This window comes from Lactuca virosa, chromosome 7 (genome assembly GCF_052849685.1).
Source record: "Lactuca virosa cultivar CGN04683 chromosome 7, Lactuca_virosa_CGN04683_v6, whole genome shotgun sequence".
Taxonomy (NCBI): domain Eukaryota; kingdom Viridiplantae; phylum Streptophyta; class Magnoliopsida; order Asterales; family Asteraceae; genus Lactuca; species Lactuca virosa.
In genome coordinates this window covers 151649231-151671918 of record NC_136432.1, presented here as the reverse complement: position 1 = coordinate 151671918, position 22688 = coordinate 151649231, and the positions used below count along the sequence as shown (strand labels likewise).

Sequence of the window (22688 nt, the reverse complement as noted above, 5' to 3'; positions counted from 1 at the left end):
GATGAATGATCAGGAATGATTCAGAGGCGCTGAATGAAAGACAAAGCAATATCCGTCAGCATTCAGAGGTTATTGTTCATAGTCAACGCTTCGACCCCTTCGAATTCGTAAATTTGTCACTAAATTTAAGGGTTGATTCAGAGGTTACTGTTCATAGTCAACGCTTCAACCCCTTCGAATTCATACATTTGTCACTTATAAGGGGATGATAAAATTTCGCATTTTTGCAACAAGTACTGTATATTTTAATTTTCGAAAATTCAAAAATACAAAAAGATTTTCGTTTGTTTTGTTGTTTAATTTTCGAAAATTCAAAAATCCAAAAAGATTTTCGTTTGTTTTGTCATTTAATTTTCGAAAATTCAAAAATCCAAAAAGATTTTCGTTTGTTTTGTCATTTAATTTTCAAAAATTCAAAAATCCAAAAAGATTTTCATTTGTTCTCTCTTTACTTTCGAAAACTCAAAACAACAAAAATATTTTGATTCTTATTTCTTTTTAGTATTTTGTTGGAGATAATCATGAAGATTCAGAGTGGATTATGCTTGCAGTTCTAGGGTCAGGTACATTTTTCGTATGAATCGATAAATTTTTCATCATTTGAACTAGTTAAGTTGTCCCTAGAAGCATGCTGCTGCATGTTGTCCAAAAGCCTCCAATGACTCAATGTGTGTGTACGAAAGCCTTAATGAAATTATTCATACGAAAATTTCTTCCCAAATAGGCTTATATTCATATTAGTCTCTGAGCTACCTGACTCTTCTCAAAATGAGTTAAGAGTTTACTGTTTGGTCCAAAAATAACAGAGGTACTTTTCGTGTCTTACATCAATCTTTTTCACCTATAAAGTTCTTACACGATCACACACAAAGACATATGTCCGAGATGTCTCTGATCAAACCCATCGAGACTTAGACATATCAAAAATCTGTGTTTATGATCTGACATCATGAGATCGTGATGAAAGTGAAACCCAATTTTCACTATACTTTTAAGGCATACTAGCAATTATAGTTACAGACTTATCCAAGTGGGAGACTGTTGGATTAGGTGTCTAAGCCCATAACTATAATTGGTATGTACTTGAATTGATAGCAGCACAGTCCTTTTGGGTTGCCCTCAACCTAGCAACTGGACAAGGAAATTATTAAAAGGAGAGATATTAATTTATAAGATTAATAAATTAATATATAAATGATTTATTAATATGTTAAAGGATTAATATATTAATTAGAAATCATTATGTTTAAATAATAGTTAACCAGAAATTAATCAGAATTAATTTTGGGGTTAAAAGAATTAATTATAAAGTGCAGGGACTAGTTTGCAATTAACTAATAGTTGAGTGGAAGGATCCAGAACCTCCTTGGAAGGAGGTGGACGAAATCCATAGGGGAAACCCTAGATATTTCGTCCAAGGGTTCTAGATAAGGCCCTTGGGTTTTGCTTAGGCCCTAAGCAAAGGATAATTAGGGTTTACCCTAAACCCTAGATCCCACAGCTATTTAAGGAGCCTTCTGGCTCACATTTTCGGCCACTCTGTTCTTTGGAAGAAACCCTAGGCCGAATTGCATACTCCCTCCCTATCTCTCTCTTCTTCTACTTTCCTTCTTGCTAGTTCTTGGGTGTGATTCCATTAGAGGCATTACACTTGTGGTGCTAAGCTTCCAAGAAGATCAAGATCAAGATAAGGGTATTGTCAATTGTTTTCTATAACAATTGAAAGGTATGTAACTCCTAAACCCTAGTTTACTATTTTCGAAAATAGCCTCCTCCTCTAGGGTTCTTGTTTTGCAATTCAAAGTTGTATGTTCAATAGTTAAAACATAGATCCAAAGTAGGTTGCATGTGAACTTAGGAATTGTTTTCTAGTTTATTTGTTTTACCTAAGAGACCCATCAGTTGGCTCCTGCGGAGATGCAAGAACTGTCCAGCCAACTCAGCGAACTTTTGGACAAAGGATTCATCCGACCCAGTTTCTCACCTTGGGGAGCTCCGGTTCTCTTCGTTAAGAAAAAGGACGGTTCCTTTAGGATGTGTATTGACTACAAGGAACTAAATAAGCTCACTATCAAAAATCGCTATCCACTTCCGCGAATCGACGATCTATTTGACCAGCTCCAAGGAGCAAGTTACTTCTCTAAGATAGATCTACGGTCCAGATACCACCAACTCAAGGTCCGGGAAGAGGATATCCCCAAAACCGCTTTCCGAACTCGTTATGGACATTACGAATTTGTTGTAATGCCCTTCGGTCTAACGAATGCCCCTGCCGCATTCATGGACCTGATGAATCGAATCTGCCGACCATTCCTCGACAATTTTGTCATTGTTTTCATCGACGATATCCTAGTCTATTCTCGAAGCGAAGAGGAGCATGGCCGACATCTTCGGCAAATCTTGGAAACCCTACCAACCGAAAAGTTATACGCAAAACTCTCTAAGTGTGAGTTATGGATCCGTAGTGTGAACTTTTTGGGTCATGTTGTTAGTAAAGAAGGGATACATGTGGATCCTTCTAAGGTCAAAGCCATTGAAGGATGGGCGATCCCAACGACACCCACAGAAATTCGCTAATTTTTAGGTCTCGCAGGCTACTACAGGAGATTTATTCAGAACTTCTCCAAAACAGCCAAGCCACTTAACATGCTTACGCAAAAGGGTGTACCCTTTGAATGGACGGATAAGCAAGAAGCTGCATTCCGAACTCTGAAGCAAGCACTCTGCAGTGCACCGGTACTATCACTACCAGAGGGAACAGAGGACTTCGTAGTTTACTGTGATGCATCGAATCAGGGTTTAGGCTGTGTACTCATGCAGCGTGGGAAGGTGATAGCTTATGCGTCCCGACAACTAAAGATACATGAGGGAATTATACCACCCATGATCTCGAATTGGGAGCTGTGGTCTTCGCCTTGAATATTTGGAGGCACTACCTTTATGGTACAAAGTGCACCATTTTCACGGACCACAAGAGTCTCCAACACATTTTAAATCAAAAGGAGTTAAACATGAGGCAGCGAAGATGGGTTGAACTGCTAAACGATTATGAGTGCGAAATCAAGTACCACCCAGGTAAGGCTAACGTGGTAGCTGATGCCTTGAGTCGGAAAGAATACTCAAATCGTCGGGTAAAAACTCTTTCAATAACCATTCAATCCCATCTGTCCACGCAAATCAAAGCAGCTCAGTTCGGTGCTATGAAGATAGAAAACAGAACAAGCGAAGCGTTACGTGGAATGGAAAAGAATTTCGAAGTGAAGGAAGACGGAGCATATTATTTCATGAACCGAATTTGGATCCCTAAACTTGGGGGATTCAGAGAAGTAGTCATGAATGAAGCTCATAAGACACGATACTCCATCCATCCAGGGTCAGATAAAATGTACCTGGATGTCAAGCAATGTTATTGGTGGCCTAACATGAAGGCAGAGATTGCCACTTACGTTAGCAAATGCCTCACTTATGCTAAAGTGAAGGTAGAGTATCAAAAGCCCTCGGGACTATTACAACAGCCGGTAATACCCGAGTGGAAATGGGAAAGGATTACTATGGACTTTGTGACCAAAATACCCAAGACAACTGATGGTTTGGATACCATATGGGTAATAGTAGACAGGTTGACAAAATCCGCTCATTTCCTGCCAATAAAATAGTCATACAAGATGGAACGATTGACAAGAACCTATATCAAGGAAATCGTGAGACTCCATGGAATGCCAATATCTATCATCTCAGATAGAGATAGTAGGTTTACTTCACACTTTTGGCAATCGCTTCAGAAAGCTATGGGAACACAACTTGACATGAGCACTGCCTACCACCCACAAACGGATGGTCAAAGCGAGCGAACCATTCAAACGCTTGAAGATATGCTTCGCGCCTGTGTGATAGACTTTGGAAGGTCGTGGGATACCCACTTGCCTTTAATCGAGTTCTCGTACAACAACAGTTATCACTCAAGCATCAAAGTTGCTCCATTTGAGGCATTGTATGGGCGTAAATGTAGATCACCGTTGTGTTGGGCTGAGATAGGTGACACTCAGCTAGCAAGAGGACAAACACCAAGCAATGCATTAACAGGACCAGAAATCATACGCGAAACGACAGAGAAAATAGTTCAAATCACGGCTCGACTTCAAGCATCACGAGATCGACAGAAGAGTTACGCTGATAAACGGCGAAAGCCCTTAGAATTTCGAGTCGGGGATCGGGTGTTGTTAAAAGTCTCTCCCTGGAAAGGGGTGATTCGTTTTGGGAAACGGGGAAAACTAAACCCACGATACATTGGACCCTTCGAGATTTTTGCCCGAATCGGTCCAGTGACTTATAGACTGCAGCTACCCGCTGAGCTCAGCAGTGTACACCCCGTGTTCCATGTTTCCAATTTGAAGAAGTGTTTATCCGACGAAACCCTCGTCATTCCATTAGAAGAAATCGAAATCAACGAGAATCTCCTGTTCGTCGAGGAACCAGTCGAAATCATGGACAGGGAGGTGAAGTGTACTAAGCAAAGTCACATTCCGATTGTGAAAGTTCGGTGGAACGCGAAGCGTGGACCAGAATTCACATGGGAACGCGAAGACCAGATGAAGCAGAAGTACCCTCACCTATTCTCGCATTCTCAAATCTAGCTTTAAAAAGAATTTCGGGACGAAAATCCCTCTAACGGGGGGATGATGTCACAACTAGGAATTCTGATGCTTTGTAAAACCCTTAACCAAGATAACATTGTAGCTAAAACTTGAAAAGATGTATGGTGCTTATTCAATGACAACAAAATTCCATCAAATACTCTATACAAACATTCAAATAGTCAACAAAAGGTTGGAAACCCTAAAAATCCCGGATTAAGTCCATTTGGACTGGGACTTTCTTATTGGGCCTAATGGACCAATAAGCTTCCAATTTGACTATTTTGGGCTTAGAACCCTTAAATGGGCTCTAATTGGACCCACTTTCATAAAATTTAACATTTTGGGCCATAATGGGCCTAAAATAAAATAAAATCTTCTAATAAGCCTTATTGGGCCATAACTAACCTAATTAGCTTTAATGGGCCATAAAACCCATTCCTTCATCCAATTGGGCCGTGAGACACCCTAGAGGCCCAATGGGCCGAAAAATATTATTTGAGCCTCATAAATTCGAGCATGGGCCCAAAATGACTCATTTCTCTCTTCTATAACCCAAATATCGGCCCATGTAAACAAAAAAAAGGGAGAAATGTAGAATTATGAGGGCAAGACACCTCATAATTATCCATTGGAAACCCATGCACCAATCTCATACTCCCATGCATGTCACCTCATCTCTCACCTCCTCTCTCTTTATCTCCTACTCTCGGCCGAAGGAAGAACACACACACACACACACAATTCACTTAAGTTTTCTCTCAAGAACTCACAACAACTTCTCCTATTCTTCATTAAAGTTTCGAAGATCTTGGGCATTACAAGTAGGATTGTCCACAAAAATCATCATACTAGGTAATTTGATGCTTGGATCCATGATCTAGATTCTTTGTTTTATCAAAATTCTCTTCTTAACTCATATAAACTCATAATCATCATCCTAGAAACCCCTAAGATCGAGATCCACCCAAGAAGGCTTGCTAGGACCAAATTTTCTTCATTTCTCTCTTCAAAAGGGGGAGCAACAAAGCAAGGTGAGTTCATACCCCTCTATTTTCGGTTTTCACAAGTTTTATGGGGGAGAATACAAGTAAAATGTGTAGATATATGTGTATGTGTATGTTATGTGTGATTTCATGTATTATGTGGTAAATATGTGCCAAAAAGGAAAGAAATCTCGAGATCTATAGCTTAAGGAAGAAAATATACGTGATCTAAGATGTAATACATTAAACAAGTCAAGAAAAATTACCCTCTAAAGTTATAACAAACATATGACAACATAAAACTCATTTTTGGGCTATATTTGTCAAATAAACAAAAGTTGGGTTAAAGGTTGTCATTCACGGTTTTCTTAAGGACCAAAAGAGTCAAAACAGTTAAAATAAATGTTTTTATGAATATTATGCTCTTCAAAGGACTAGAAATGTAAATTGTAGCCTAATGGGCCAAATTTTTGGGCTTTTCGGCCCATAGGCCCAAAATTGCGAAAAAATGGTTTTAAGGGATTGAAATGGTAAACTTCTCAAAACAGTGGGTAAAAAGGTAAATAAATCTATTTCAGGGGTTAAAATGACCCTTTTTTCCAAAAAGGATAAAAAATGCAAAGTTTTTGGATTTTGGGTCAAAATTGTAAAAGTTGCGCAAAGTTTGGACTTTAAATGAAAATCTTTTACTAAAGGGGCTGAAACTGCCAAAAAGTAAATTTTGGATTAAAAACATTATTTAAATAAGTCTATGGACCAAAATGTCAAGAAAAAAATAGTTTAAGGACCTAAAATGTCATTTTTTTTATAAAAAGTGACTAAAATTGTCATTTTTATTAAAGAAAGGCTGAATAGGTCAAACCAATATTTTTGAGTCAATTATTTTATTATTAAAGATATTTGGGTCAAAAATACCAAATTATAACTTATGAAAATAGAATGAAAAATATACATATATTTTCAAATATCGTTATAAACAATCGACAAACTTCGTGCCATTACAATTTAACAATTGAACAATCAGACCTTCCGACAATTATACTATACCTAAAACAAGTAAATATTTAAATTGTTGGGCTTGAAAGATTCTAATCATGTCTATTGGGCCTTCGTGACCCATTAACATGACTTTTGGGCCTAACAATAATAATACATGTCTGTTGGGCCTCCTGCGACCCAATTACATGCTTAAGGGACCCTCAATGGCTTTTATGTGCTATTGGGCCTCAGTGGCCCATTAGCATTGCTAGTAAGGTCCAAATAAATCAAATGCGAAATGGGCCAATGCGTCCTTCGTATACCCAACAGCCTTAAATAACATACGTAATTAGTAGGACCTCGTAATCCTCTTCTCCTCGTTTGTTAGGCTTACCTTCAATTCAAGTAAACAAATTCAGGACGTTAATCAATGGTAATCAAATTTGTTTGGATGAAGTGAGTATAACGGGCGACACCTTTAAGTGTCGGTCGTAGTCTGTAGTTATAATCAAAGTCTCCTGGAGAGAGAGCGAGAGTTTGTGTATAGATCTATACGGGGGTGACTCCCCCACACCTCGGCTGTTCGCTACAGTTAGACTCGGCCAGTCTAGGGTGACAAAATCTTAAGATCAATTCCGGCGTCCACTAGAATGCCAAGACAGACGAATTAGTCATTATCATGTATGGTTATAACGACTCACATAATAAATCCAATACTATCTGAGTAATCAAAGGAATTCAAAATCATTCGTGGTGACGGTATAATAATTCGAAACAATCATATTATATTACCGGAAAACATCGGGTTTTTCGAGGAAATCAACACCATTCACTTGTATTTTCAATAACTATAATGCAAAACTTCTTATATATATACACACTTTGAAATCATTCATGCATGAACCTATGGATCTTCACACTTTAGTATAAACAATTGTTTTTTCAGAAAATATCGGATAAACTGGGTTTTATAAACCGCACAAAACTTTTTCATATCAACCCTGCTTATGAACTCACCAACATTCCATATGTTGACGTTTTCAAAATAACTTGTATTCTCAGGTAACAGATAAGCTGAAGAGTAATGCCAAGTGTGTTAGGATGTTATGTTTTGAAAACTCTCAAACAATTTATGCTATGGTTATGTAATATTTAAACAATGTACTTGATGTGAACAAGGTCAGTTGTAATGTATTAATTCATGGTGATGTTTATGTTATGTTTCATGTATATTAATTGTGATGATATTCAATTTAAGTCACGCGAGCCGTCGGACGTTTCCGCCGTCTGGTTCGGGGGTGTGACACTAACCTCGCATTTGCAGAAGATGCAGAGGTATGTTGATCGTCTTCGAAAGTTAAGTGTTAACTTTGGAGAAGATTTGGCTATCGATATCATCCTCCACTCCTTGCCCTCGTGCTACAACCAATTCAGGATGACCTACCATATGAATAAGGAAGAGGTCACCTTGAGCAAACTCCAAGGGCTCCTGAGGACTGCTGAGAGCAACCTCAAGGACAAATCTGTTACATCATCCTCTACTGTGGTTGCTCCTGTGTTGGCAATTGGCCAAGGAAAGGGTAAGAAGAGGAAGGCTCCTTCCAAGAGCCACCAAAAGGGTAAGCCCCATGATGGTTCCTCTTCTAGTGGAACCAAAGTTGGTTTGGTCAAACCCTCTTCTGACCCCAAAGAAGCAGAGTGCTACTACTGCCACGAGAATGGCCACTGGAAACGAAGCTGCCCTAAGTATTTGCAAGACATAAAGGATGGGAAGATAAAGCCCACCTTTGCAGGTATGTATTCAATTAAATCTAATAACTCGTCACTTGCTACTTCATGGGTCCTTGATACTGGATGTGGTTTCCACATTTGTTCTGATTTGCAAGGGCTAAGCGAAAGTAGGGAAGTGGAGCATGGGAGGATAAACTTGATCATGGGAAACAAGAGATCATCACCAGTCACCAAGATCGGAGTTTATTCCTTAATGTTGAGTAGTGGGTTAAAATTAGATTTAAATAATTGTTGTTGTTCGCCAGAGATGGCAAGAAACATCATTTCATTTCATGGATTGTTTAGACAAGGTTTCAGATACTCATTTGATAATAGTAATGGTTCTATTAATGTTTATTTGAATGGTGTCTTTTATTTCAATGCATTACCTTGTAATGGGATTTATGAATCTGTGTTGGTTGTTGATAATTTAGGAAATGATGTATTGAATATTGATTCGTCCAATAGTGTGGACAAAGCATGCTTGTGGCATTGTCGCCATGGCCATGTCAACAAGAAACGCATAGCCCAACTCCAAAAGGATGGAGTCTTGGAGTCATTCGACCTTAGGGACAATGACGTGTGCGAGTCTTGTTTACTTGGGAAGATGACCAAGTCACCCTTTACTGGCACTTGTGAAAGGGGTGAGGGTTTATTGGATCTCATACATACAGATGTATGTGGGCCCTTTAGATCCACCACAAGGGATGCTTGTCGCTTCTACGTGACTTTTACAGATGATTATAGCAGATATGGATATATCTACTTATCAAGCAAAAGTCAGAAACCTTTGAAAAGTTCAAAGAGTTTAAGAATGAAGTGGAGAATCAGCTGGGCAGGAAAATCAAGATGCTTCGATCTGATCGAGGAGGAGAGTACCTAAGTCTTGAGTTTCACGACTATCTAAAGGAATGTGGAATTGTTTCACAATTGACGCCTCCTAGAACACCACAATTGAATGGTGTGGCAGAGAGACGTAATCGGACCTTGTTAGACATGGTTCGTTCTATGATGAGTCGGGCTTCGTTACCAATAGCTTTCTGGGGGTACGCCTTAGAGACGGCCGCCCATATCCTTAACTGAGTTCCCACCAAGAAGGTTTCGAAAACACCTCACGAGATGTGGACAGGGAAAGCTCCCTCGTTGGCACATATCAAGGTTTGGGGTTGTGAAGCTTTCGTAAGACGAGAGACTCACGACAAGCTAGAACCTCGTAGTGAGAAGTGTTACTTCATTGGCTATCCACAAAAGTCTTTTGGCTATCTCTTCTATAGACCAAGTGACAATGTTGTCTTTGTTGCTAGGAGATGGGTTTTCAGGGAAAGAGAATTCATAGGTCAAGGAGACAGTGGAAGTCAGATTGATCTTGAAGAGCTTCAAGAGTCAAATGATGAAGGAACCTCTAACACTGGCGTTCAACCTGAGGAGGAAGCTCCTGTTGAACCAATTGATGACTTAAGGGTACGAGGGTACAGTGACGCTAGTTTTCAGACGGATCAGGATAATTACCGATCACAGTCGGGCTGGGTCTTTACCCTAAACGGAGGAGCAGTGACTTGGAAAAGTTTCAAGCAGGAGACCGTAGCTGATTCAACGTGCGAATCAGAGTACATTGCGGCGAGCGAAGCGTCAAAGGAGGCTATATGGTTGAAGAACTTCATTGGAGACCTTGGAGTTGTGCCATCCATAAAGGAGCCCGTGGAGATTTTCTGTGATAATGAAGGAGCGATTGCCTTAACCAAGGAACCAAGGGATCATGGCAGATCTCGACATATCGACAGAAAATACCACTTTATTAGACATCGGGTAGAAGAGGGACTGCTCGTTGTGAAGAGGGTATCGTCAGAAGATAACCCAGCAGATCCCCTTACGAAGGGACTGAGTAGGGTCAAGCACTTGCAGCACGCTAGGAGCATTAGGCTGAAGGACGATATAAGTTTAGATTAGATAGATAGGAAACGCGTAATAGATAATTTGTACTTGACATTTGATGAATAAATAAAGTTGTGTTATTTATGAGTAAAGCTACTATCTTGTGTTGGTTATTTATCTATTGTTTCAAATTTGCATGTTTTGACTTCCTGAATAATAAGATTATTCGAACAATCCACAATCGCTCATATTTTGGAAGTAGATATGAAAGAAGATTGTCATGAATTTGTTTGTAGATTGTCTAAAAGGTTTTGGGCATAGCAAAGGTTTTCTACAAAGTTCATGAGTGCTTATGAATATGATTTGAGTATTGGAATAAACCCGCGCTTGCTGGTATCACTACATTTATTACGAGTGATCGCAAGATGATAATATCATATAATCTTTAAACCTAGAGATATGGTTATTGTTTGCTAGTTGATTATACATTGATAATGCGAAAACGCATCAGTAACTTGATGTTATAAAACACATTATTGTGTGTGACTTAGCTAGTGAATGATAAAAGCATATAAGTCGAAGTTTATCTGTTCCTTTTATCCTAAGAGGGTAAAGGCGATATCTGGCCACTCGATGATTTGGTTTGACTTATGTGCCGGGCCCGGTCAGGATGAAGTTGATATGTTCAACTAAATTCTATGTCAAACAAATCAGAGATCGAGAAACAAATGTTGGACAATAAGTATTGTCGGCATGATATCTAGAACAGAGGATTATACGATCCCTTATCTGAAGGACTAGTTTTGATCAGAGTTGACAGAAGCGTATAGGAGCTACGATTGCTAATCGGATCCTGAAGTCATACGTGAGATATAGTTACTAGACTTATCCAAGTGGGAGACTGTTGGATTAGTGTCTAAGTCCGTAACTATATTTGGTATGTACTTGACCCGGTTGTGCATGGTCCTTTTGGGTTGCCTTCACCAAAGCAACTAGACAAGGTAATTTAAGGAGAGAGAGAGAGGATATTATGGTTTATTAATATATTATAAGAATAATATATTAAAGGAGAAATCATATTTATTTAATTAGTATTAGTCATAAATTAATTAGGAATTAATTTGGTGACTAAAAGAGATTAATTAAATAAGGGGCATAAACTGTCAAATGTGTGATAGTTGAGTTTTGGGCTGAACAGCCTCTTGGACAAGGCATGGACGAAATTAGGGATGTGTCCATCCTAATTTCGGCCAAAGAAGCCCTATTCCAGAAGCTTCCTGAGCTGCTTAAGGCCTAAGCAGTCCATTAGGGTTTTACCTGAAACCCTAGCAGCCTGCACTATAAATAAGACCCCAAGGCTCCAATTTTCGGCCACTTGCTTCCAAGAGAAACCCTAGGGCCGAAAATTAGCATCCTCCCTCCTCTCTCATAGTTTCCTTCTTGCTTGTGGTGTTTGTGATCCATTAGAGGGGTTACAATTGTGACTCTAAGCTCAAGAGAAGAAGATTCAAGCATTATTTGAAGAGGTAAACATCTAGATACGATGTAATTAGCTAATTTCGAAATTATGTATGCTAGATTAGGGTTTGTAAGTCTTGGATACATTGCATGTACAATAGAGAAACCTAGATCCAAGCATTAGGGTTTATATGAGCACATAGGATTGTTCTTATGCATAAAACCCATCAACATGTAATATTAACCAAAGCCAAATGTTTGAATGGCTAGTTGTGTAAATGCCCAAAACATAATCAAGGGGCCCAAAGCCTATACTTAACAAAAGGGGCTATTAACAAAAGGGGCTATCAACAGTTGCCCAAAGCCAAAAGTTTTTACATGTTCTTCTCAAAAGCATGGGTTAGAAACACCCTAATCTAGACTAAGTGGGTTGGATGAACTCATCCCCTTCCTATTTTTGACAACCACCAACTTCTTCAATTGTATTTTTGTTATCCTCTCTGAAGTCTTCCTCTTTCTTACTTTTGGCCTCCTGCCCATGTCCTCCACAACCAGGCCCTCCTGCTCTATCTCCTGTACACCCATTCCATTCTCATTGATTCCTTCCCGATCCATCCCTTGTACACCCATTCCATCCTGATTCATGCCATTCTCATTGATTCCCTCATGGTTCATGCCCTCTTGATCCATACCTTCTTGTTCCATGCCCTCCTCACCTATGCCATTCTCAATGATTCCCTCCTGATCCATCCCTTGTGCACCCATTCCATCCTGATTCATGCCCTCTTGATCCATGCCTTCTTGTTCCATGCCCTCCTCACCTATGCCCTTTATACCCATAGCCTCTTCAGTGATTCCCTCTGGATCTACACCCTCCTGACCCATTACAACTGGTTGACTTTCAGAGACTGTTTCTACAGTTAATTGGCTAGGAAATTCAAAACCCTGCAACAAGCATATCAATATATGGTTAGGCATACTAAACACAATAAACTAAAATTATTTTCTAAACAATACATGTGATATATCAAGCTCCACAGGTACATGTTTTAGATCCTCAAATTCATATAATTCTTCCTCATTGATTCCAAGACAATACAAAATCTCTTGTGTAGTGTATTTCGACTGTCTCATGAAATCAATATCACTATTTACATCCATTCTTATTTCATCATCAACTTCAGGACTCTCCACATCTCTTGCCTCTTCATTATCACTCTCAACAGTAGGAGTCACCACATTTTCTTCATCAAGATTAGAAGTTCCCTCACCAAATTTTGTATTCCCTATACCTCTGTTGCCTCTTCCTCCAGATCCCCTACCACCACCTCTCTTCCCTCTTCTACTAGATCCGCTACCCCCACCTCTATCACCTCTTCTAGATCCTGTCCAATTAGTCAAATCAGGATCCAATTTGGGTCTGCCCATTTTCTTTTTAGGTTTTGGCTCAGGTTCAACCTTTGGATTTTTGCAAGAAGCTTTATTATGTCCCCTTTGAAGACAATTCTTGCATTGTACAGTTCTTCCCTTGGAAGACACTTGGGGGTACTTGTCTTCATGCTCAGAGACATGTCTCCTTCTTTTGACACTGGGTCGTCCTGGCATCCTCCTAGCTGTAGGTGGAATGGGCTTCGTATAGCCAGTTTCTTCCCACAAGTTACTTCCATTGACTGGAAGTATGTTAGACTGATATGTAGCCATGTAATTACTCTTGTTGAACCAAGTGCTAATGAATTTCTTTGGATCTTGGTTGGTGTATAAGATTGCTACTTGTGCATGCACACAAGATATCCCTGCTATGTCCCAAAGTCTGCAACTGTAGTAATGGTGTTCCAAATCAACTCCATAACTTTGAAAGCCATTCCTAATTTCATATGAATTAACACCACTTGGCACTCCATACCAAGTCCTGCAAATATAAACATTTAGGTTATTATAAAGGTAATAGCAGTCAATTAAAAAGCTACATTTATATATGAAATACAAAATATACCTTATATCCTCAGCAAATTCCTCCATCTTTAAAATTGCTGCTTCACACACATCATCTTCTAATTTCTGTGCTTCCTCTCTTAAGTTGTAGAACCTTTCCATCATGTAGAGTCTTATTTCTTCAAGCATTGCCAAAAGAGGCTTCTTTCTAGCATCTACAATGACTGCATTAAAACACTCAGCTATCCCATTCTCTACAGACTCGCATGCCAAACCACTACCAAAAAATGCCCTGCACCATGTATGAGGTTCTCTAGCCATAAGATGATCATATGCACCTTCACTTAAAGTCTTGATCCTATCCATGTTTATCTTGAAATCACCTTCTGTTGTGGATTTTACAGCAGCCCAAAACATGTTTCTGAATTGTATCCCATTATACACTTTCCTAAAATTGGCATAAATATGCCTAGCACATTGTCTGTGCTCTACATTGGGTAGAATTTCCTTTGTTGCTTCAACAAGACCCTAGGAAATGAAAAAAAATATTAGTAACTCTTATTAAAAACTATAATAGATGATATGAATTAAATGAACCTGTCATTACCTTGTGTTGATCACTAATGACACATAATCCCCTGCCAGCATCCAATGAAAGATCTTCACTAACTAGTTCCAAGAACCATTTCCAATTAACCTTGTTTTCAACCTCCACAACAGCCCATGCTATAGGGTAAATTTGATTATTTGCATCTCTACCTATTGCAGTTAGTAGCTCACCCTTGCATTGTCCCTTCAAAAAACACCCATCCAACCCTATAACCCTACGCATCCTATCTTCCACCCATCTTTGATTGCTTTAAAGCACACATATATTCTATGAAAAGTTGTAGTCTGATCAGGGTTAATATTAACAGAAATCCTAACTGTGCTACCTGGATTGGACCTCATCAGTTCATGTCCATAATCCCACACTCTTGCATAATGGTCACTCAAATTGCCATCAATTAAGGACAGTGCTCTACACCTTGATCTATAACATTTTGACCATGACACCTTGCAGTGAAATTTACTTTAAATTATTGCTTGCATTTCCTTTCATTTTAACTTTGGTTTCCTTACTAGTTCTTTCACAAACTGCTTTGCTAACCAAGTTGGATTCATAAGCCTTGAACTACTAAAATTCCTAACACATGTATGCCTATCATTCATCTTTTTCACCTGGAATGAATTTTCAGTACTCATCCATGAAGCACGAACCATAAAAGGGCATTTTTCTGGATCACTAGCACACACAACCACTAGTCTAACACTATCACACTTCTTGAAACGAATTTTATAACCCTTATAGATGGAATAATTTGTTAAACATAATTTCAGTTCATGTCTAGATTCATACCTTTCTCCAATAATCGGTTTCATCACATTCCATTTGACCTTCGGATTATGGATGGAGTATACGATTTCATCTTCATCACTAGATTCTTCAGTGTTTTTCTCATCATCTACTTCTACTCGAGCATTCTCTCCTTCGCCTTCTACTGGTTCGTCATCACTGTCTTCACAAAGAACATTAAGGAATTCATCTTTGCATCTTGAAATTGATTTGGTTTTTACAAGATCATCAACTTGAACGTCGATTGTGTCAGGCTCAAATACTTCATCCATCGCCAAAGGACACGAGCATAATCGATCGATCGATTTGTCGGGAATAAAGGAGACGAGAAAAGGGGTTTTCTTAAAAAACCCTTGCTTTACAGTCACCATTAAGATGCCATGTAGGCTTTTGTAACCGGCAAAATGAGGGTCACCGGATGATAAGCGCTAAATTATCCGGTTTATTGGGCTTTTTCATTCAAAAAAAAAATTTAGGACTTTATTGAAACTTTTGCAAAAATATAGGGACTTTACTGTAGTTATCCCTCTGTTATATACTAATTCTTTTTTTATATTTTTCTTGGTTTAAGTATTCTTTTAAGACAATTATTGTATGTTGTGGTTGAAACTTTAACGTAAATTAGATTAGATTCATGTTATCGGTCATATGTTATGGAAAGTGATATAGATAAAAATTTAATAAAATATTGTATATATGTTTGTATGTTTGTGTTGTTTCAAAGTAATAATTAATTAAAAATCATTGATATGCGATATTATCTATAGTATCTATGTAAGTCTCTTTTAAAATGCAAATTGTCTATTTTATCACTTTATATTTTAGTATATGTTTAACATTTTAATTATAATAATAAGTGTCTTTTAAAAGTTTTATTTCATTTATTAATAATAATAAGTGGTTTTAAAATTAATGAACAATAATTATAAATAATAAAATCAAATTATAAAAATCATGGATATGTCATATTATCCATGCAAGTATCTTTTGAAATGCAAATTGTCTATTTTATCAGTTTATTATTTAGTGTATGTTTCACATTTTAATAGTAATATTAAGTGTTTCTTTAACTTATTAATAATAATAAGTGGTTTAAAACTAAAGAACAATAATTGTAAATGATAATAATATCGATTTATAAATTACATAACGTTAGCAACAATTAAATTGTATTTTAAATTAACATCATTATTGAAATTAGAAAATAATCGCATAAGTAAAAATTTAAATTAATCAATCATAACTATTGTTAAAAATAATATTAAATAGATAATTATATTTAATTTTATTAATGAGGAAGGTGAGTTGATGTCAATGAATAATATTGTTCAAAATATTATGTCAAAGTTACTGTAAAAAACATAACCATTTTAAAAATATATTTTTTCAATATTTTAACAATATATTTTTAACCTACGTTGCGTAACGCGCGAGAATTCGTCTACTATATCTTATAAAATAGTCCATTTCAAGTCAATGTGGTTCAAGATAATCATTTTTCTTACACCATATTGATTTGAAACTCCAACAATATTTCAACTTTCAAACAATTAATCTCTACCACTAATGAGTTTTTAATTTCTATATTAACTTTCAACTAATTAGTCACTACAAAGCAAGAGTTTTCTCATTTATGGTATTTAATTGTACTTATATAATAGTTCACATATATAGATCATATTGCTAGAGGCTGTAGAATAATATAGAGAGAAAGATGACTAAGAACATACAAACCTCCATTTTGGAATACATGTTTTTTAAAGAATGATAAATAAGTACTCATGATTTTCAAAGATGTTAATTTGTCCAAACTAACACGTTTATTAATATTTTTTATTATTGTTCATATAGTCTTCTATTATAAGATTTTTATAATAAGATTTTAAGTTCAACAAATGTAATATATGTTGGTTCAAAAAATTTGTAGTCTATATTTTTTTTTTATAACCATTCTGTTCTATAATTTCTTCAAGATTTCCATAAGTTATTATTAATTATATGTAATAGAAATTGTTAGTCTTATCTATGAATTGTAATTGATAACTAACAAATTCAAATATCAATGAGTAATTGATGATATCATTTTAACATTATATAATGTGAAAATAATTAGATATTGATGTGGTTGTATATTTAGAGGGAAAAAAAGAATTAGGTTGTATTTTTTTGTATATTAAAGCCTTCATTTCTCTTTATATGATGACAATTGCTATTAATACAAAAAATAAATAAAAATAAAAAATTTGAAAGCTAAAATACAAAAATCAAAATAGGCCAAAATACAAATAACGACAATTTTAAAACCCACTAGAAGACAAACAAAAAAAATAACAAACCACCGAGACAATTTTTACAATTTGTTCGATTAAAATAAACGTTTTAAAATATTTCAAGCAAATTAGATGTTATAAAAAAATGATAATGTATAATAGTTATTATAAAAAAACCAACTTTAAATTGAATTTGGATTATATTAAATACTAGGAAAAAGACCAATTAATTTTTTTTATTGTTTTCTAAATGTGTTTTACATATTTATAATAAAAAAAATCTTTCATAAACTAGGATTCTATATAAAGCAACAAAAAAATCTGGTTAAAATTGTGAACATGTGCAACGCTTGCGATTACGTCTAGTAAGCAAATAAAAGAAGCAAAAAATGTACCCACAAAATCACAATATCGTTAAGGATCGATTGCCATCTTTTTTACTTATCTAGTAAGTCCAAAATGTCGTTTCTAAGAGGTGGTGGCTGCAACATTTGAAATGTCCTTTAAATATGGGTCTACTCAAAATATACTCAATGGTTCTGATTAGGGGTGAGCAAAAACCGCACCGCAACTTAAATTGATCGTAAAAACCGCAACTGATTAACCGCAACCGCAATAAAAACCGATGGTGAGGTTTTATGTTTTTCAAAAACCGCAAATTTGCGGTGCGGTGCGATTATTAGTTTTCAAAAACCGCACCGACCGCATATATTATATATAATTTTTTTATTAATTATTAATGACAAAACTGTAATATTGGTCCTTGTGGTATTCAGAAAACTTTTGATATGGTCCAAAAAGTTTTCAACTTGCATGGAAGGTCCAAAACCAAAACATTTCCGTGATTTTGGTCCAAGAAAACTTGAAAGGACGATTATGCCCTTTTATTTTCATTTTTGTATTTTTTTTATAACTATTCTTGTACTATTTTAATTAAAAAATAAAGAAAAAAAAATTATCCCCCACCCCACCCACCCACCGTTCTCTCTCTCTCTCTCTCTCTCTCTCTCTCTCTCTCTCTCTCTTACAGTGACATAACTCCTGAACTTCATCTTATTCGTGAAATACTAGGTTGTTTTTTGTTGGGTTTCATTATCTTTGAAGAACACTTGATGAATCACCTGATTTTCGTCCGTGTGATTTTTCGTTCATTATTCCATGTGATTCGTCAATCTGATAACTCCTTCTCTCACAACTTTCGTTCATGTCCCCATCACAACCCTAACCCTAATTCGTCAAGTCCAACTAAAAGAAAACTTAATCTTTACGGTAGCCCAGGTAAACCCTATCAGATTTACTCCACCGCCACCATTAAATCGATGACATCGCAGCTTCCCTAGCTCCATCTTCAGTGATTAAATCGACAACCATTTTATGATTTCACTTCAACTTCTAGATTTTATTTGGGGATTCAAGTTCACCAGTAAAAACCAAGGCGTTGAATCCACTTAACCAATACAACTCTATCGATCTGTGGCGAAGAAGGGCAGAGGTCGGCGAAGGCGGAGAAGAAGAGATCGACGAAGGCGAAGGAGGAAGCAGAGGCAGAGACGGGCGAAGATGAAGATTTGTGGTGGGGTAGGTATATCATTGTTCTCGTTTTCTTCACACTACCCACTTGCAACCGCAATACATAAATCACGCAGAGAATAAGAAGAAAAAGGAACACTTTTCTCGTTTTCTTTATACTCAAACCTGTAAAAGTTAGATTTGGAGTAGGAGCTAGGCATATCATTTTTTTCTTTTGGATTCTAACCTGCAACTGCAACTGTGAGAGAAAGAGACCTAAAATTATAAGCATTACTAGTAAAGAGAGGTAGGCTAGATTAGAATGTACAGATCGATCCATCCCAATTGTACAAAGTTGTAATAAATCAAATAGCTCGGAGGCAAAAGAGAGAATTGTGGATTTGAATTTATGGTATGGATTTCTATGATTTTTTGTATGGATTTCTAGAGAGAGAGAAAGAGAGAGAGAGAGAGAGAGAGAACGGTGGGTGGGGGATAATTTTTTTTCTTTTTTCTTTATTTTTTAATTAAAATACTATTAGAATAATTATAAAAAATACAAAAAAGAAAATAAAAGGGCATAATCATCTTTTCAAGTTTTTTTGGACCAAAATCACATAAATGTTTTGATTTTGAACCTTCCATGCAAGTTAGAAACTTTTTGGACCCTATCCAAAGTTTTTTGAATACCATAGGGACCAATCTTGCAGTTTTGTCATTATTAATTTATTAAATATTAAAAATAAGACAAGTTTCATGGATGAAAGAAAGATAAAATGTAGAAGACAAAAGTGTTGGTTTTTCTTATGTTTAACTTTGGAAAATAGTGAAATTCGACAATTTTAAGATATTTATTGTTAATTACTAGTGATTTAACATTTTTAAGATATTAATTGTTTGTACTTTAAGTTAATTGTCTTATACATTATGGTTTTTTATTATTACAAGTAATATGTTTAAACTCTTAAAGCTTTTTGAACTCTAAAGTGCGGTTAAAAATCACACAAAATAATTGCACCAAATCCATGCGGTTAATAACCGAAACACAAAAAAACAAAACGCACCGCAAAAATAACCGCCTAACCGCACTGTAAAAATAACCGCACCAAGCTGTTTTGAAAATGGATTAACCGCATTTACGTTAGTGATGAGGTTTTGGCTAATAACCACACGGAACCGCACCGCGCTCACCCCTAGTTCTGATAGCCAAATGTCAATTAACATAAAAATAAACAATATTTATTATTAGTTTAATCGATTTAATTGATATCCTATTTTATTCTAATATCAAAGTGCACGTGTTCAACATTAATTTGAAGTATTCAATTAGCTTATTACCTGGTCTTCTGTATACAGTTACATAGCTCCGTATATTTTGGGTTTTCTTTAATTTTCTCTTTCTGTTCTCCTATATATATATATATATATATATATATATATATATATATATATATATATATATATATATATATAAGACCCTATTTATGTGGTGTCGCCAAATTTAAATTCACACAGTTCCAACACCGCCACGTAAACCTCCCCCAATCGACGCAATTTAGCGGACGTGTTTTTGCACTAAATCGACTTAATCCTTCTTATGTCCGCTTCTCCTTCAACGCCTTGTTTCTGAACATCGACATATACACCTACTGATTTCCTCCAACAACACATTCGACTTTATCCACACCAAGAAATCCAACCATTCTTATTTCTCTTAAAGCGTGAAGGTGTCGTGGAAGAATTTATTTGATCTATGGGTACCACTGTCTTATAAAACCACACCGCCTTATGCCGGACTGTCTTGTATCGACCAAAAAACACAGATACCCTCTGAATTCATATATTGGTTCCTTTCCCTAACCGCAATAATTGCCATCCGTCGGAATCCTAATCTCCATTGATCTCCTCCTCCTGCATCAGCAATTTGTATCCGTCGGAACCCTAATCTTTTGTCATCAATAATTGCCACCAGTCCATTACTATAAAGGTGGGTTTTTGTTTTGTGCGTTTATTTCTGCTTTTGGGTTCCATTTTCCATCTGATTAGGGTTTGTTTGTTTTAATTCTCTTCCCCTCTTGTTAAGCCTGTAGCCAATCGCCCTTACAATCAACGCTTCTCATCGTGAATTATACATCACGTCACCCCTCTTCCCTTCTTATATTCGTTGCGATTTCTCCATTACTCTTCTGTTAATTTAATTTCAGAACCAAATTCATATGAAATATGGATTCCAGTGGTCGACGGAAACATAGAGGTATGTGGACAATACGTTTTCAGGCTTTGACAGTTATGCAATACGTTTCCAGGCTTTGAAAGATATTGTTTTCGTTTAACGGCTTTAATTTGAGATTGGTTTCATTAATCACGTTAGATCTGTTTTTTTGATTACATATGGATTTATTTATTTTATGTTTTCCTTTGAACAATGGTTTGTGTTACGATTAATATGGGATGTATATCAACTGTTTGACAAAATGCCTAACTAATCACATTATTTTGGTACCGTGATATGTAGTAAGGATATATCCTCGTGATTGTTGTAATCACATTATTTTAGTAGTGCCTTAATACAATCAAGCCATTGCTTCCAAATACATTTCAGGCTTCTTCAATCTGAATCTGAAGCCCGCAACTTCAAATACCCTGTTTCAGCACCAACCCGTTGGTCAAAAGGTTGAAGCCGAAAAAGAATAGGGCAAGCAAATAATAAACTCAAAGCAATATACGCGTGCCTGATTAAAATTGATTCTTGATCCATAATTAAGGATAATTTATCCTTTAATTCTTAATTTTGCAGTGAGTGGCGAGTTGGAATTGAACGACATTTCTCACACCAAGTTATTAAAAGCATAAAAGATGAATTTTTCCCCAGAGTCCAAAACAGGTCTAGGATCACTAATTACTTTTGTTGGTGTTTGATTTGTCTTTTTCTAGCCCTCCTTCGATACACCATATGGTTTGGGGATTATCAAAGATGTTGCTTCTTTTTTGTTAACTTAAAAGTTCAATTTCTGGTTTTTATTTTAATGATTATGAATAAATCAGAAATCAACAGTCATTTTTCTTACAGATCAGATTACATTATTTGTGACTCTCAAGATTGTGGTCTTGGCTGCAACTTTTATTTTGAAAGGTAAAAAGAATTCGCAGAACCTTGTGGAATTGAAATTCAAGATTTGATTTCATGGGGTGTTGGCTTGCTAAATGGATGGAATTCAGATCCTTCATATTCTTTCAAATTCCATGTTTGTTGACTTTTACCATCCCTACGAAGTAACTTGACTCCATTCTTACTTTTGTTATTAAAAGACCAAAATACCCCAACTTATATTTACATCAAAATAAATGAAAATATTAACTTTAATTATAAGCAGAATTTTTTTGTTCAATTATTATAATTGAACTCGTTTTGTTTTTATTCATTGATATATTTTATTCCTTCCAAAAACATGGTGTAATCATATCACACTAGCGTATTAATCAATGATAACAGAGGAATGCAATGTTTAACATGATGATTTTACTATGCTCCAATATGGTTTTTGATAAGTATATATAATTGTTTCCATTCTCTTATATTATTATTTATATGATTATTTGGGTTTCATGTCACAGGTTCACTTGAGAGCACCACATGTCGAAGAGTTTAATAACTTGCTGATCATAATCCTTGTTGAAGGCTGCACTAATGCATGCATTGTTTTACAAAATAATACAATTTGAAATTATAATCTCAATTGTAAAAGGGTAAAGTCGAGAAAAAGCAACATTTCTGATTACGATTTACCTTTTTTTCTACTTGATTATATTTTTATAGATTACTTACCAATATTTAATTGTTGATATGAGCATATGACATTTCTATTTAGGGTAAAAACAATTT

The 22688-nt window shown here is 36.1% G+C and overlaps 2 protein-coding genes and 1 long non-coding RNA gene across 6 annotated transcripts; 1 reads left to right on the top strand and 2 right to left on the bottom strand.

Annotated features, from left to right (window-relative positions):
• Positions 1-11927: 11927 nt before the first annotated feature.
• LOC145125631 (uncharacterized) lies at positions 11928-15564 on the bottom strand. The gene is made up of 2 exons (XM_079061066.1): positions 15030-15564; positions 11928-12643 (listed from the first exon to the last, which is right to left on the bottom strand). Exons 1-2 carry the CDS (start codon positions 15060-15062, stop codon positions 12110-12112), a joined length of 567 nt encoding a protein of 188 aa, XP_078917192.1. The 5' UTR covers positions 15063-15564; the 3' UTR covers positions 11928-12109.
• LOC145124552 (uncharacterized) lies at positions 12698-14477 on the bottom strand. The gene is made up of 3 exons (XM_079059955.1): positions 14238-14477; positions 13692-14158; positions 12698-13607 (listed from the first exon to the last, which is right to left on the bottom strand). The coding sequence occupies exons 1-3, from the start codon at positions 14460-14462 to the stop codon at positions 12698-12700; spliced, it is 1602 nt and encodes a 533-aa protein (XP_078916081.1). The 5' UTR covers positions 14463-14477.
• Positions 15565-20288: 4724 nt separating the features above from the next.
• Positions 20289-22634, top strand: LOC145126281 (uncharacterized). 4 transcript variants are annotated; one of them, XR_013716384.1, is made up of 3 exons: positions 20289-21059; positions 21408-21938; positions 22421-22634. It is a non-coding gene; the product is annotated as an uncharacterized LOC145126281 (long non-coding RNA). The 4 variants fall into 4 exon arrangements; XR_013716386.1 differs by having other exon boundaries at positions 20289-21478; positions 21603-21938; XR_013716385.1 differs by having other exon boundaries at positions 20289-21689; positions 21876-21938.
• Positions 22635-22688: the final 54 nt, after the last annotated feature.